The 17,972-nt window shown below is 40.5% G+C and overlaps 1 protein-coding gene across 1 annotated transcript in view; it reads left to right on the top strand.

Moving 5' to 3' along the window:
* Positions 1 to 17,972, top strand: part of Ccdc152 (coiled-coil domain containing 152) — a 31,813-nt gene that overhangs the window by 11,814 nt on the left and 2,027 nt on the right. Inside the window, exons 4-7 of the mRNA XM_036206830.1 lie at positions 230 to 298; positions 3,074 to 3,138; positions 12,289 to 12,391; positions 16,206 to 16,333. Coding sequence (XP_036062723.1) covers positions 230 to 298; positions 3,074 to 3,138; positions 12,289 to 12,391; positions 16,206 to 16,333 — 365 coding nt within the window. The remainder of the gene's footprint in view (positions 1 to 229; positions 299 to 3,073; positions 3,139 to 12,288; positions 12,392 to 16,205; positions 16,334 to 17,972) is intronic.

Raw genomic sequence — 17,972 nt, 5'->3', positions numbered from 1 at the left:
TTCTTGCCTGCAGGTTTCATCACAGCAATAGTACCAGGGTAGTTCTTGTCTCCAGGTTTCATCAAGGAAATAATAGCCCTAAGACACCATATATTGGAAATTACCTTGAGATGTCTGGTTGCTTTATTAAGATCACATAATTTTCAGTTAAATATTAATTTTGTTTCAGTTCTTTCAATCAAGAAGATTCCAAAATGATTTTCAAATAAATGTATCTTTTATGTTTTAGAATGTACTACTCTTCATACTATGATAAAAGGGCTACAACAGACTATTCAATATCAACACAATTTGAAAAGTAAGTTGGGGAATTGTTCTTAAAAGCATGGTTTGGGTGGAGATAGTTCATTCAATAAATTGTTTACATGAGTACAATCCATAGAAACCATGTTTAAGAAAGAAAAGGAAAGGGAGGGAGGGAGGGAGGAAAGAAGGAAGGAAGGAAAAGGAAAAGGGACCCAGATGTGGTAGTACCTACTAACAAACAGAGCATTGGTGAAAGGCAAAGACAGGTGGACTTCTGTGGCTCATTCAGGGGCCCTGACTACTTGGCAAACTCCAGGCCACTGAGAGACCCCATCTCAAAACACAAGGTGTGTTGGTATTGCTGATATAATATAATGTAGCTGTCATTACAAACTGGGAGTTACTCAAAAATATAAAACCTAGAATTAGTATTGGATTCAGAAATTCCACTTTATTTATATAAAGAATAAAAATCAAAGACATAAATTTTGTGAACTAGTATTCAAATCAGCATTAACCACAAAGGCCAAAAGGTGGAAGTAGCCTCTTGTAGATTGGATCTAAAATGTACCACCAAAGGCCCATGTATTAGAAATTTAGTCTCCAGCCCATAGGAGAAAGGACCCTGGAGGAGAGGACCTTTGCCTCTTTATTTCTCAATCACAAACCAGCCACATGCAGTGGACAGCTTTGACCTGCCCTGAGCTTTCACTGTGTGCTACCACAGGCTCAAAGCAGTGGGTACAACCATGACTGAAACTCAGAACTATAAACAAAAATAACCCTTTTCCTCTTTGTAAGTGTCTATTAAAATAACAGAGTTGAGTAAACTCCAGTGTTCATCAACAGATGGGTAAACAAGTGTGGTATATGCAATGTTTTATATAGAGAGATGAAATGTTATGCTTCCTTAAAATAGAATGAAAATCAGATGCATGCTACAACACGAATGAACTTGAAAGTATTATGCTAAGTGAACTATCCCAGACAATGGACAGAGACTATATGATTCCACTTATGCCCAGTACCTAGAGTAGTAAAACCATAGAGATGGAAAATAACAAGTTGCCAGGGGCTGGGGGACGGAATAGGAGAGGTTAGTGTTTGACAAACACAGCATATACATTATGGGAAGATAATAAGGTTCCGGAGATGGAAGTCAAGATGATATCACACATTATACTTGACGCTTCTGAACTGTATGTCTAAAATAGCTGAAATGGTAAGTGTTGTTATGTACATTTCATCACAGTAAAACAGTGGCTAGACTTAAAACATACAGAACTGAATCATAAAGAAAGCCCATTTACTATTTAAAGAGATTGAAGTCCTCTGAAATACTACTTTTTAAATTCAAGAGTACATTCCGTTAACAATATGTATTTCAACTCGAAAACTTAGTATGTCCCCATGGCTTGAAAATCCCATACAATAAAGGAGAAATGGAAAGCTTATCTGGAGTCTTTCCTTTGGTAATATTGTTTTGTTTTGGTTGAAAATATTTTCTTTTTGTATGTTTTTCATTTCAGGAAAAACAAGGAGCGAGAGGGGTGAGAGAGACAGAGAGACAGAGACAGAGACAGACAGAGTTGTATTGGTTTTTGTTTTGGTGACACAGTTGTTACAATAGAGTTGTTTACAAGAGCATGGGTGAGGGGTTATTTATAGGAACATAGGCGCCTTACCAGTGATTACACCAATGAGGAAGGTCTCCTCCGCGCCCCCCCCCCAGCAACTCTTAATTGCCTCCAGATGTTCAGGAAGAGCTGGGGCCACTTGAGCCCACTTCCATTCCTGGGCAGGATTATGATGGGCCCAACCTTGTGCAAGTAATCACAGCCGCTGTGAATTCAAGAGTGTAACAGTGCACTGTAACAACGTACATCTCGAGTCAGTTAACGCCTTCATTGTTCAGTATTCTTTGATGATTCTCTGCAATACAGTAAGAATTCCAGATCATTCTTACAGATTATGTCCTTCTGGATAGTGTAGTTTGAATTTGTATAGCACCTCCTCCTCGCTCTTTATACTTCACCAAATTTCCTACTCTGAAATTGTAGCTTTTCATTCTTTACTTTGTAGATATTTGTATTATGTTTATTTTTCTATATGGGAGGTGGGGCACATGTTGAATGGTTCTCATGTGGAAGTAAGCAAATAATGTGCAGAAGTCATTTATCTCCATCCATCCTGTAAGTCCCAGGATTGAACTCAAGTCATTAGGCTTGGAGGTAGGAGCCTTTACCCAGTGGACCATCCTGCCAGCCCATACTTTTATTATTTATTTTTCTTAGGCTTCTTGACACAGTCTCATTTTGTAGCCTACACTGGCCTAAGCTTATTAGTTGGTCCAGAATTTGCAGTAATCCTACCTTAATCTCCCAAGAGCTAAAGAACTACAATGGCAAGCCATCACACTGGCCTCTGAAATTGTTTCCCTCAAGCTTGTCCTCTGTTGCACACTTCTCTGTTCTGGAATACCCTTCCCTAATGCTGAACAAGCCTTACCTCTTAAATCTAAGCTCAGGGTGGCTTCTTCCCAAACCCTTATCCAATGTCAAGATGACCCAGGTCTCCCCACCACATGTTCTCACAGTATCTCAAGCATAGAAGGTTTGTCTAATATAGCTGCTGCCTCTGCCACACTGCTAGACTGTAGGTTCAGTGAAAAGCAGTGACTTCTTGTGTTCCCACGTTCCCAGTGGCCAACAGTGCTGGGTGCATACTCATTGAGCACATGCATGAACAGAAATGTAAATGTTACACATAGTCCCACATTAATTTTAAATATTATTTAGTAATGTATTCCTTGGTTATCTGTACACAGGTGAAAATGAACAACTAAAAAGAAATGTTGATTTGATGAAAGAGAAGTTAAAATCTCATGAGCAGGTGAGTTTCTATTTTATTGTATTCAGCTAGACCCTTGAAAAGCATTTGTTCATTCAAATAAGAAGCAAGTTATTTTAATTAACAAACATCACCAAACATTATGTAACTGTAGTATATATATATATATATATATACATATATATATATATATATATACATACATATATATATACACACACACACATGTATATACATATTATATATGTAAAAACCTTAATAAATGAACAGCAACTTTTGCAACTCCTAGCCTTTTTTACACACCATAATATACTAATATCATTTTCACACTACTTCTTTCTACCAAGAAGAGATGCAATTATTTTGCTACATGGTTTTTAGTTGTGCTAATTGACTTACTTTAGAGAATATTCTGTTGGTTAACATTTTTAATTATTTTACTATAAAAGAAATAAGTGTGTTCTTTGTGATTTGGGTAGTCATCACACCGTCCACATAGTGGGGGGACTTTATGTAGAGCACATATTAGTTCCTCCCAATGGTCATTGTAATCAGTTACATTTTCTTGTCTCCCTCGGGAACAGCAGAGTGATAGCAATTGCAGAACACATAATACAAAATAAATGCTAACCCCTGTCCCTCTACCCGCTGAAAGTGTTCATTGTACAACCTCTTTCTCATTGCCAAGAGTCAACATATCAATTCAGAAATCTCCAAAACTCAAGTTGAATCTGCACAGGCTTAGCTTGAAGGATCTTCTTGTAACTTGACGAGTTCCTGTGTGACAAGCTCGTAAGGAAACCCTGCTTGTTCTGGCGCCCAACCCAGGACTTGTGTCTGAGCAATACTTACCAGTAAGGAAAAGCATTCTGCCTGTACTTTCAGGGGACTTAGACTCTCAGTTAAGTATCTCTGGGATATTTTCCCCCCCTGCCCTTTTCTCTGCTTTTATTTCCCCTCCTTCCTTAGTTCCTCCCTGCTCCTTTCCAGATCCTCACTGCAGAGCTCCACAGTAGATGATGAGTCAGTTTGCAGTCCAGGTAGTGAAACAGAAAATTTTACCTTTTTTCCCTTCTAAAACTTCAAGCCTGACCATGGTCCTTCACATATATAACAGTTTTCAGTGGGATGATAAAGCACCACATCCATTTTAACTTCTTAAACAGCTTGTGTCCAAAGTATACTTCTTAAATGGCTCAATGCAATGAGAATTTACTAATCCAGACCTTCCTGCTAAACCCAAAACTCATGGAGAACCACTTCTTAGGAACAAATTTAGAAGATGCTTAATAGAAATACTTTCTGGATAATTCTTACATTGCACATTGAAAATTCATAAGTTTCGTAAAATAAGAACACAGTCAGAAGCTATCCCTTAGAATTTAAAGTTCCCAGAAGCTAAATAAGAAGTCATCCAGCTATCATTTCCTAGGAATTGGCATCATTAAGGAAAAGAAGGAATTATTCTTAGGACTGACACAAGCTAAAATAATAAGAAAGATCTCTCTCTCCACCAACTTAGAGTCCATCTCAACCCACAGGTATAACAGCCTGTATGCCCAGAAACTGGAGTGAAATTCTGAAATTTTATCAAGTTAATGCACTCCTTCCACTTGGTAGTGGCATCTGCAGGTGGCACAGTCAAATGGAAGGGTACATAGAACTTACTCATATGCTTCTTAGAGCAGCAGTGACTTACTCACCTATGTCAGTTGTAGAGAACATTCTGTTGGCTCTTCTAGTTGCCCATCCAGAAGCCTAGATACACACAAATGGGGGAAAAGCCAGCATTGGGGTTTTCTATGCATTGACTCTGCCCAGCTTTAATCCCATCTAAAAGTCTTACGGGTTTGGCCAATCCTGCAACTTGCCTGTCAGGAAAAATAGCATAAATGGCAGTCCAGACTATGTCCCTTTAAACTAGTTGTCCTGGTTATTTTTCCTGTTACTGTGACAAGACACTAACAAAAGGAACTTAGTGAAGAAAGGATTTATTCTGACTCACAGACCAAAAATATCTATATATCATGGTGGAGAAGTTAGGGGCAGGAGCTAGAAGCAAATGGTTGTGCCACCCACAGCCAAGACACAGAGAGGGATGAAAAGGTGTTTGCTTGGTTTCTTCACTTGTTATAGACCAGAACACACACACACACACACACACACACACACACACACACACACACACACACACAAAATATTAAAATGATTCTTCCCATATCAATTAACATAGTCAATATGATCCCTAACAAGCATACCCTGGTCTATCTCCCAAGTAATTCTAGATTTTGTCAAGTCAACAACACTAACCATCACTCATCACTGTAGTGGTATTGTGTTCCCTAAAATATTGTGCACCCTAATAAATTTATCTGGGTTCAGAGAACAACAGACAGCCACTAGATACAGAGGCTAGAAAATGGTGGCACTCATGCCTTTAATCCTAGCATTCCAGAGGCAGAAATTTGTCTGGATCTCTGTGAGTTCAAGGCCACAAGGATACAGCCAAGCATGGTGACAGGCCTTTAATCCCAGGGAGTGACGGCAGAATGCAGAAAGATATATAAAGCGTGAAGACTAGAAATTAGTAGCATTTGGCTGGTTAAGCTTTTAGGCTTTGAGAAGCAGCAGTTCAGCTGAGACCCATTAGGATAAGGACACAGAGGCTTCCAGTCTAAGGAAACAGGATCAGCTGCAGAACTGTCAAGGTGAGGAAACTGTGGCTTGTTCTGCTTCTCTGATCTTCTAGCATTCACCCCAAAAACTGGCCTCAGGTTTGATTTTATTAACAAGACACTTTTTGGAGCTGAGGATCGAACCAAGGGCCTTGCGCTTGCTAGGAAAGCGCTCTACTACTGAGCTAAATCCCCAACCCCTTAACAAGACTCTTTAAGATTCCTGCTATACACATCACCCTGAGTAATTGTATTTAATTATAGACACACAAGTCAGTACATCTAGAGTCAGTACATCTTCTGAGGTTTTTATTTTGTTTTATCTCCTTAATACCACTGAATATCTAGTAATAACTATAAACTTTTTTCAAAAAATGTTCACAAAACAGGCACACATACATTTGGTTTTGCACAAAATCTCAGCTACAATTTCAAGTTATACTACAGAGGCTTAGTAATAAAAATGGCATGGTACTAGCATAAAAATAAACATGTGGCTCAATAGACTATAATAAAAACCCAAATATAGATGCAGATACACATCCACACAACTACAGCCACCTGGTTATTTACAAGGATGCCAAAAGTAGATACTGAGGAAAAGACTTCTTCAACAAATGTTGCCTGGAAAACTGGATATCCAGGAACAGAAGAATGAAAGTAGGTGCCTTTCTCAACCTGCACAAGAATCAACTCCAAATGGACCAAAGGCTTAGTATGAAACATGAAATCCCAAAGCTGTTAGAGGAAAAACTTGGGCAAACACTTCAAGATAGAGGCACAGGTAAGGACTTTTGAAATGGCTACTCTAGGAAATAATGCCATCATAAATAAATAGGACCTGTACAGCAAAGAAAACAGTTGAGTAAAGAAAGTACCTACAAAATGGAATAAAATCTTTGCTATCTGTATATCAGACAGAGAATTGATACCTAGAATACACAAAGAACTCAAAAATCTGTACAGGGCCAATGAGGAAGCTTAACAGGTAAAAAGCCTATTGAGCAAGCCAGAAAACTTAAGTTCAATCCCAAGAACCCACATAAAAGTGGAATCACCTCCATATATGCACCATGGGAGCCCCACCCCCCAGCTCCTTCTTTGGGATGAGAATGTATGCTCTCAGCTGCTGCTCCAGGGCCCTGCCTGCCTGCCTGCTTCTACTCTCCCTGCCATGATGGTCATGGATGCTTAACTCTTTGAAGTCGTAAGCAAACACCAATAAACTCTTTCTTCTGTCAGTTGTCTTACAACACCAATAAACTCTTTCTTCTGTCAGTTGGTTACAGTGTCCCTTCACAGCATTAGCAAAAGTAACTAAGGGCATGGACAAGAAGCCCCTATATATTGCTAGTGGAAATATAAACTAGTCTAGCCACCATGGAGGTCAGTATGCAAGTTTCTCAAGAAACTAAAACTACATCTACACTACATCTACAATATTACTTGTACATCAGTATTTATTGCAGCACTGTTCACAATAGCTAAGTTATAGGAGCAACCTAAATATCCAACAGTAAAGTAATAGATTTAAAATGTATCAATAAATAAATGGGACCTCATGAAACTGAAAAGCTCCTATAAGACAAAGGACAAGGTAAAAAGGACAAAATGGCAGCCTACAGAATGGGAAAAGATCTTCACCAACCCCACATCTGATAGAGGGTTGATTTCCAAAATATATAAAGAATTCAAGAAACTAGGCATCAAAAAACAAATAATTCAACTTTTAAAATGGGGTACAGGAGAGGACTCCAGCAAGAGCTCTGCCCCATGCCAGACAGATGGGGCACTATTATAGTGAGCAAATGTATGGTGTGGTATGGGAGAGAGAGACAGAATGGCTCATGTCCTGTGGACAGAGGCATATCTAAAGAGGTGAAAGACGTGAGGAGTGGGCTGATTGTCACCCAGGGCCATGGTGATGTCTGGGCCTGAACTGCTGTTGGGGCCCATGTCTGGGTTCATGGCTCTGATGCATCTCTGTTGATACCTGTGGATCCTGATACCACTAAAGGCCAAGAAGATAAGGCTGTACAGAGCTGGCTCCACTCTTCACTGGCTGCAACACTAAGGAGAACTGGTCCTGCCCCTCATCTGCTGAAGAACTCAGGAGAGAGGGTCCTACATCTCACCTAGGCAGCGCTATAGAGCTGACCCTGTTTGCAGGGGCATGGGCAAGCTGGCCCTGAAGGCATGAGAATTGGAGAGCAGATCGCACCCCTCTCATATGCTATATGGTGGCATGGGTGAGGGAAAGATGACCTCCTCCCCTTGCCCCTTGCCACCTGCAGCAGGTAGGAGACCTGACCCAACCCCTCAACAGCTGCAGCACTTGGGAGAATAGGTACTGCACCTCGCCTGGGCAGCACAGTAGAGTTGACCCTGTAAACGGGTGCTGATGAGCAAGCCCTGAGGACTTGAGAGGGGCATACGCTAGTACTGCCTCCCTTTCAGAGGTATGATGGTGGAAGTGAGGGAAAGATACCCTCCCCCTTTCCCCTACTGCCTTCAGCTGGCAAGGGAGCCAACCCTCCCCTTTACCAGATGCAACACTTGGGAAAGTGGGCCCTGCACCTGTCTGGGAAGCACAGCAGAGCTGACCTGTTTATGAGGGTGAGCCAGCCCGAGGAACATGAACATGAGAAATCTGGCCCTGCCCCTCATCTGCCATATGGTGCTTCCATCCCCCCACCGCCTGTGGCAGGATGAGAGAGCTGGCCCTGAGGTCATAAGAGTGGGGAGCTGCCCCTGCTCCTCACCAGCAGCTGCACTGGGGAGAGTGGCCCCCGTACCTCACCTGAGCAACACAGTAGAGCTGGCCCTGATGGTCCAGGTGTGGGACAGCTGACCCTGAGGGTATGAAAGCAGGAAAACTGGACCCACCCCTTGCTTATTGTGGTGCAGGGTGAACTTGATGGAGCAATGCTGGAGAGCTCACCCTAGTGTGAAGACAAGTGAAAGCTTGCTGGCTGACCAACTCTGCAGCTACCCAAGCCCAGAACCTGAGTTATGAGTTGGCCCAGCCCATCTATGATCTATGGGAGCTTATGAAGGGGCCAGTCCTGAAGACCCACAGCTGCAGGATCTCCATGACACAGGGTATCCAAGGAGGAGTCCCAGTGAGGGCCCACCATCGATAGTGTAGCAGAATCCAGAGGCCTCAAACCAGACCAATGACTCTTTGTAATGAACACTTGCAACTAAAGAGTTTACTGCGTGACTTACTGTGTCACAATACAGCTTCCATAACAAGATTATTTCCTTTTTTTTCTTTTTTCTCTTAAATTTTACTTTATTTTCTGGGGGCAGGGGGGCAGGTTTGCAAGGGCAGAGGACAGATACAAAGGAACAGTGAAATGAATGGGCTGGAGATGCATGATGTGAAAGATACAAAGAATAAATAAAAAGGAAGTTTAAAAAGTGTGGTAGAGAACTAAACAGAATTCTCAACAGAAAAATCTCTAATGTCAGAGAAACACCTAAAGACGTGTTCAACATCCTTAGCCATCAGGGAAATGCAAATCAAAATGAATCTGAGATTCCATCTTACACCTGTCAGAATGGCCAAGAGCAAAACACAGTGACAGCTCATGCTGCAAAGGATGTGTGGAGCAAGGAGAACACACCTCCATTAGTGGTGGGAGTGCAAACTTGTGTAGTCACTATGGAAATCACTACGGTGGTTTCTCAGAAAATTGGAAATTGATCTACCTCAAGATCAATCTACCTCAAGATCCAGCTATACCACTTCCAGGGCAGATACACAAAGGACACTCTACCACACCACAAGGACACTTGCTCAACTATGTTTATAGCAGCTTTGTTTGTAATAGCCAGATGCTGGAAACAACCTAAATGCCCCTCAACCAAAGAATGGATAAAAAAAAAAAAATGAGGTACACAATAGAATATTACTCAGCTGTTAAAAACATGACATCATGAAATTTGCTGGCAAATGGATGGAGGTAGAAAAGATCATCTTGAGTGAGGTAACCCAGACCTAATGGATATTAGATGTAAAGTAAGGGATAGCCATGCTACAATCCACAGACCCGAAGAAGCTAGGTAACAAAGAAGGCTCAAGGGGGGGAACCATGAATCTCACTGTGAAGGGGGAAATAGAATAAACATCACAAGTAGACAGGGGGAGATGGGGGGGGGCATGAGAACAAGAGGGATCAGGTAGAGGAGGCGGGGAATGGAGGGAGATAATACTTGGAAAGACCACTGGAATCGGGGCCATCTCTGAGATGAGCTAGCAACCTAGTGCAGTGGAAACTCCCAGGAATCTATGAAGGTGACTCTAGCTAAGACTTCTAGCAGTGGGAGATAAGGAGCCTGAACTGGCCATCTCCTGTAATCAGGCAAGACTTCCAGTGGAAGAATTGGGACTCCCTAACCCAGCCACATAACCTCTGACCTAAAATTTCCCTGCCTATAAGACATGCTGGGACAAAGGTAGTGCAGCTATTATAGGAGTGGCCAAGCAATGACTGATCCAGCTTGAGACCCATACCATGAGAGGGAGTCCACCCAGACAATGACTGGAGGGCCAGACCCAGAGGCTGGATAGCCCAGAGACCTAAGAGAGAACCAAACACGATTGGAAAACAAGAAAAAAGGTCAGTGAAATGATTCCTAATGATACTATGCTATACTCATCGACTGGTGCCTGGCCCAATTGTCATCAGAGAGGCTTCATTCAGCAACTGATGGAAACAGATGCAGAGACCCACAGCCAATCATCAGGCAGAGCTGGGGGTGGGAATCCTGTGGAAGAGGGGGAGGAAGGATTATTGGAGCCAGAGAGGCCAAGGACACCACAGGAAAAGAGTCAACTGTGGTGAGCTCATGGGGGCTCACAGAGACTGAACTGCTGACCAGAGAACTTGCGTGGGACTGACCTGGACCCTCTGCACGTGTTACAGTTGTGTGGCTTGGTTGTTTTGTGGGACTCTTGGCAGAAGAAGCAGGGGCTGTCTCTGCACTGTTGCCTGCTCTTTGGGACCCTTTCCTCCCGCTGGTTGCCCTGTCCAGCCTTAACAGGAAAGGAGGTGCCTCGTTTCACTGCAACTGGATATATCATGGCTGGCTGATACACATGGAAGGCCTGCACTCTTCTGAAGGGAAGGGAGAGGAAGTGGATGGTGGGGGGATGTGGGGGGGGAGAGGATGGGGAGAGAGACTGATAGAAGAGGAGGGAGGTAGGGGAGACTGATCAAGCTGGGAAATAATTAATTAATTGATTAATTAATAAGAAATAAAGGAAGGAAAGAAGGAAGAAAAAGAAAGGGAGGAAAAAGAGAGAGAGAGAGAGAGAGAGAGAGAGAGAAGAAAATGTACCTATATACAATAGTATTTTTTTCAGCTGTAAAGAAAAATGAAGTTAGGTTGTTTGTAGGAAAATTAATGCAACTGGAAATAATCATATTAAACAGATTAAGCCAATCTTAGATAAATATCATTATGTTTTCTTTCATTTGTGGTCCCTAGATTTTATATAAAATACATAAAATCATGCACATATATTTGATGTGAAGGTAGAAGCAAAATGTTTAGGGGAGCAAAGGAGACATGAGTAAGATGAGGCTCATAGACAGGGGGAACATACACACGGTGTGAGAGTGTGTGTTCTCATGCGTGTGCCTGTGTGTGTGACATGAACAAAACAGAAGGTACCATGTGGAGGAAAAAGGAGTCCCAAGGAATTGGAGAGAAGGAACAAGAAGGGTAATGGACAGTGTGTCAGTTACCTGACAAGAAAAAGTTTAAAGGAGGAAGTTGTCTGGCTTCCTGTTTAAAAGGACCCATCTGATCACAGCAGAGGAAGAGCTGTAGAAGCAAGGCGGCTTGCCACACTGCAGCCGCGGTCAGGAAGTGGAGTTTGAGCAGAAAGTAGAGGCAGGCTATCCATCCCAAGGATTCTCCCACAAGGCTTTGCCGCCTAAGGGTTCCACAGCACCCGCATCTGGTGCCCCTGGACCCCCTGGATCCAGACACCAGCCTAACCATAGTGGGGAGGAAGCAAAGCAAAATGCAGCACTTCCTCTGACGCAGAATCTAGACGTCTCTTTAGCAGGAGAGGGGCTGTGTTGAAAGGGAAAGGAACAGGATGGAGGGACAGGAAAGGGGTGCATATGTGAGCACGGTACAGTGGTACATATGTGTGAGTAATAAAACTTGTTATTTTGTGTATGCCTACTAACAAGTTAATTGAAAATAAATAAATAGCACTGGCTATGGTTACATGTCCAAATTAATGTAAACTGGGAAATTAACCTTTTTTTTTTTTTTTTTTGGTTTTTTGAGATGTAGTTTCTTTGTGTAGCTTTGCGCCTTTCCTGGAACTCACTTGGTAGCCCAGGCTGGCCTCAAACTCACAGAGATCCGCCTGCCTCTGCCTCCCGAGTGCTGGGATTAAAGGCATGCGCCACCACTGCCCGGCGAAATTAAACTTTTTAATTTTCAAAAATTATAACTATTACATTGAAAGTGAATATATCTTAATTTCTAGGAATATATGAATAATATTGCCAAACTTATAAGTGAAATGAAAGTCAAAGAGGAAGGACATAAAATCGAAATGAGCCAACTTTATCAGGATATGCAAAGAAAAGGTAACTTTAAATTTTAATTTACTGAATTCTGATATATCGTGAAATAATTTAAAGATGCATATTATTTTTTCCAATAATAGTGTTCTTGAATGAACACTGCCTTGATACATTTTAATGTAAGCTCTGTATATTTGTGCAACATAAATATAATAGTTCTAAGTTTCACTCATGTTTGTGCTCAATTTTGCCTAATGTGAACCAGCATCTTTATATAACTAATATAAAAGGTTTAAATAAGTTTTTCGTTATATCCTTACTGTATCAAACTTCACTAATTTTCTTTAGTAAAACAGATCTCATTGCATGTGTGTAGTGAATTGGTTTATTTTGAAGCCATGCTTAATGACCATATTGTTATGAACATCATATATAAAATTAACTTGAGAAAGGCAGAGCCAGGCAGATCTCTGTGAGTTTGAGGCCAGCCTGGTCTACTGAGCAAGATCCAGGACAGGCACCAAAACTACACAGAGAAACCCTGTCTCGGAATAAATAAATAAATAAATAAATAAATGAATAAATGAATGAATGAATGAATGAATGAAATTAACTTGTAGCCAAGCCTGTACATCTGTAATCCCAGCACTTGAGGCTGAGGTAGGAGACATAACTAACTACTGTGAGCTCTCTACACTATGTAGCAATCCACAAGAAAATGGGCAAATATTTGACCAAGGACTGGAGAGATAGTTCAGTGGTTAGAGCACTTGTTGCTCTTCCAGAGGATCTGGGTTCAGTTCCCATCACACACATGGCAGCTCACAACTGTCTATAACTCTCATTCCAGGGGATCTGACACCTTCACACCAATGTACATAAAATAAAATTAAATTAAAAAATGTTTAAAGATGTAAAAAAAAAAACTTAGAACAAACACTACCCTAAAGATATACAGGAGAAAAATAAGCATGTGAGAAGATGTTTGTAATCATACAGATTTGCTAACTAGTATTAGTTTTTTTAAAACTCAACAGTGCATCCATCCACAGCAATAAAAAAGAACCAACCACTGCTGCACCCCACAGTGCGGCCACTGCAGAAGCATCTCTGTAAGTGAATGAAGCCTGGCGGGGTGGCACATGCCTGTACCCTGGCACTCAAGAGGCAGGGATAGGAATAGAGGAACTGCTGCACATGGGAGGCTAGCCTCAGCTACAGAGTGAACTCCAGTCTAGCCAGGGTGCATTGCTGGTCCTTGCCTCAAAAAGGAAAAAAAATAAACAAATATGTAAATAAATCCAGATTCAAAATACTGTGTTTTGTTTATGTGATACTCTAGAAAAAGAGAAAATTCAAATAAATATTTTCAAGTGTGTGAATGGTACAAAAGCCTTTTCTGTTTAATTTCCTAGTTATTCCTTTTATCAAGTTAAAAAATGAGTAGATTCTGAGGTACTGGTTTATAAATAATTTTATATGAGATGCACCAAGAAGTTCAGTTTTGAACACTATTTTAACCCTTTAGCTAAGTATAATAATAATTTAGTGCTATAAACTAAATACATATAAAGCCTATATCCTGAACTACAGAAATGGCTTAGATAGATGTGGTTTTAACCCAGTATATGTTTCCACGGTGAACAATTATTTATAAGTATGTTAATTAAACACTATCCCAAATATGTATCCTACCATCAGCTTTTAAATACTGCAATTACTGCCATTGAAAGCACTTGTTTTTATTTTTATATTTATGTTTATTTTAGAAGCTTTAATGTGCTCTGGAAAAATGAGATCTCCTAAAACTTATCAAATATCTTTTTTTCTTCAGTTTTTAAAGCTCTTAAAAACAATGAAATGAAGTTTTAGTTTCTTTAAAAAAAAAGAAAGAAAGAAATTGTTTCTGTTATCTTTAGATATTCAGAGAGGAAGATGTTGGACATTAGGGAATGGTTACCTCATTTCTACTTTTTATATTATACAAAAAGGTTCAGCAACAGAAAGACTATGGCTTAGGGATGTATTCTTTGACACATTGTCAGGCTAAGAAAATCTGAAGTGACCGAGGGTTTCTGGGAAGGTGGTAGCCATAACTATAGCTGTATTTAGAGCGACTGACAAGGTAACAGTGGGTTAGGTGGTGTTGATATGCCATTAGCAGTAGAGAGATTAGATGTATAGTTCAAATGGGGAGAAAAGCAGGGCCTGAAACAGTCACGGATTAGTTGTGGGTAGAAATCCCGTACTTCTGGGTTTGGTGAATTGATTGGCTAAGAGATTGTCTTGAGGCTCCCATTCTTGATGACGTGTGTCATTAACAAGAATAAGAAAGCAAAGAGAATAGGAAATTTGATGAAGAGTAGATATGTGATGTTGATCAGGAAAGAGGCCTGATCATTTGGGAAAGTGTAGCAAGGACTTGCAGATCTGCAGTCACATGTAATAATTCAGACCGTCTAACCCAGCAATCCAAACTTTATGTCCCCTCCCAACCTCTATGTATCTATTTTGTAAGCTATTGATGCTTAATAGCGTAAATAATTTATGCAAAATCATTTGAAACACCTTGGTGTTTCAAACACTATGTCACGCCTTGTTCAAAATACATTTAAAAAAAACTACCCTACATTCACAATTTCTAAAATATGATTTATTAATAAAATTTACTTCCTCAAAAATCATTTACTTAAATGAAGGCACATTTTAGTTTCAGAGGTTTAGTCCATTATCCTCATGATGGAGAGCATATCACAGGCAGGCAGGTGCTGGAGCAGTAGCTGAGAGCTATCCTTTGGCAGAGAGATATACTGGGCTTGGCATGGGCTTTTTAAACCTCAAAGTGACACACTTCCTCCAACAAGGCCACACCTCCTAATCCTTTCAAATAGTTCCACTCCCTGGTGAGTAAGCATTCAAATATATGAGCCTATGGGGCCATTCTTATTCAGACCAACACACCTCAAATGAATGTGCTTTGCACCGTCTAGGATACTACATGCATACAAATGATAAGTTATGAAGCCAGGTTTCCCATTAAAACCACACATTAAAATGATCACTGGGTAGTGGACGCATTGTGTACTCTTGTTTCTTTCTCCTAAGGTGAAGCCAGCATTCCTCTCAACAGTTTTCATTTGTTAGAACATCTATACCTAGCAAATGTCTCTATATGTGAAGCTCTGCCTTAAAGATAACATCCTGAGAAAGACCCCTCCCATCTTTGGCTCATTCCCCCCAAATTTGGTTAACAATTCTCTCACCTTTTAAATGTGAAATGTCCCCCACAGGCTAATGTTTGTAAGCTTGGTCCCCAGTTAGTGCTGTTTGGGGAGACTGTGGAACCCTTGGGAGGTAGAGCCCACCTGGAGGAAGTGTGTCACCGGGGTGATAAACCTTGTGCTTTTACAGCCCAGCCCCACATCATATTATCTGTCTGTTTCCTGGTTCACTGAGATGAGCAGCCACTGCAGGCTCCCACCCCACAGAGCTACTCATGGCCATGTCTTCTCCACATAGCGGCTTGAATCTACTCACCCTGAGCCAAAGCAAAGCTTCCTTCCCTAAGTTGCTTCTTGTTGGGTATTTTGTTACAGTGATGGGAAAAGCAGCTAATAGTTTCCTCCAGAGTTGTCTGCACTTCCCCATGTTCCTCCTGCATCCTCCCAATCACAGCTGTAATTAGTGTCTGCCTCCTAGCCCAAAACAGGGATTCAGTGAAAACAGAGAACACATGTACTTTGTATGTAGCGTTTAGTTTAATGACTGGTACACAAGTGATAATAAACATGCTGAAGAAACCAGGGAAAAAAATAAATAAATGTAAGCACATAACTTTGAACTGTTAAATGAATGAATTTATTTTTGTTTTACTTAGTTGAATTAAATGAAGAAAAGCACAAAGAATTAATGGCAAAGAAGGAGATGGAAATAGCAGAGTTAAATGCAAAGTTACAAACTCAAGAAAAGGAAAAACAAAATGAAATACTCAGACTACGTCTAGAAGTAGGTGCTTACAAGTCTGCTAAACAGGAGCATGTTCCTTAGTCTAAACCATGCTTTGTTTGTTTCTTATTGCAATGACATACATTTCAGGACTAGATAGAACCCTCTGAGAAGAAGACACCCCACATTCTCACTCTTCAGCAAATGCAGAGCTCAGTCTGCAGGCTGCTGGCCATATGCTTGACAGCACTTGATCTGAAGAAGGTCCCAGCTTCCAGGAAGGATGGTGCCGCCTCTGAGAATGAGAACAGCCATTCAGGAGTTACCTGAGTTTACAGTCTAGTACCAGCATGGAGAGAGTACAACAAATCTTTGGTATTTCTCTCTCCCCAGAAGAAATCATGGAACTCTTTTTGTTTTATATGGGCTAAAAACAGACAAATTTCTCCATAACATATTTCTATGAAAATATATATTCTAGAGTGAAACAAAATCCCTTTGGAACATTTGTAAATGTATTTTAAATAAGTATCTCATAAATTTTGTAGTTCCTTCTTCTTTTCTGTTCCACTACATGTCAGAATCTCAAAGATATTGATGTGTTAACAAAGCATTTGTCTTTTGCATTTTTTTTCTAAATTCTGCCAATCTATTTTTCCATTATTGTGCCATGGCTTCTGCCCATCTCTACTTCCACTTTACATTATGCAAAAATTCATGGATCTTAAGTAAAATTAATTTAATTATTTTAATATTATTTAAGATTGAATGTTAATTAAATTATAACATTCAATATCAAATAATGTTAATTATTTAATATTAAAAATAATTAAAATAAGCCAGGCATGGGTGACATACACCTTTAATCCCAACACTCAGGAGGCAAAGCCAGGTGAATCTCTATTGAGATCAGCCTGGTCTACAGAGCGAGATCCAGGACAGGCACCAAAACTACACAGAGATACCCTGTCTTGAAAAAAAAAAATTAAAATAATTTATTTTCCAGGAACTTTGCTATGCCCAGAGTACTTGATGGGGGTCTATAGGTAACATTATGGGGCAGAAAGGGGGTTATGTTGCTTCAAAAGGATCTTTTTTATTGCTGTTAAGACTGCTGTTGCTATTGCTGTTGCTGCCACTGTGTGGCTGGCTGCAGGGCTGCTGACGGTGCCCCCTCTGGCTCCCAGCTGAAACACAGCAGCAGGTTGTATTTCAAGATGTACCGCCAGCTTAGCTTCCATCCGTTAGGAATTTGCATTTTATTTGCTATTGGGGCTGTGTCGCTAGACTAGTCTGGTTATACTGTTTGACTAAATTACATCCAATTTCTAAGTTTGAAAGACATGAACTTTTCTCCTAAGACTGTGGATTACAATGTATTTGCTTGACAAAAGTACACCAATGTAATGTGGAAACATTTTCTACTCAGTGTTCAAGAACATGCCTCACACAGAAGGGTAGGGAGAGCAATGATGTCCTGAGAAAAAGTACCGTGCTACCTAGAGAGGAAGTGCCCAGGCTTTGGGCCCTTTTTTAAAGCCCCCAACGCAATCTTAGCCCACCATTTAGCTGAATCTTGTTTGGATGTTCTTTGTTCTTTTTTTTAAGTTGTTTCATAATTTGAAAAACTTATGTCTATTAAACAGATTGTGTTCAATTCAAAATATATAGCAAAGGATTTTGTTGGTATACTTTTTCT

Source organism: Onychomys torridus, chromosome 15 (assembly GCF_903995425.1).
Source record: "Onychomys torridus chromosome 15, mOncTor1.1, whole genome shotgun sequence".
Classification (NCBI taxonomy): domain Eukaryota; kingdom Metazoa; phylum Chordata; class Mammalia; order Rodentia; family Cricetidae; genus Onychomys; species Onychomys torridus.
This window is presented reverse-complemented; position numbering and strand designations above follow the sequence as displayed.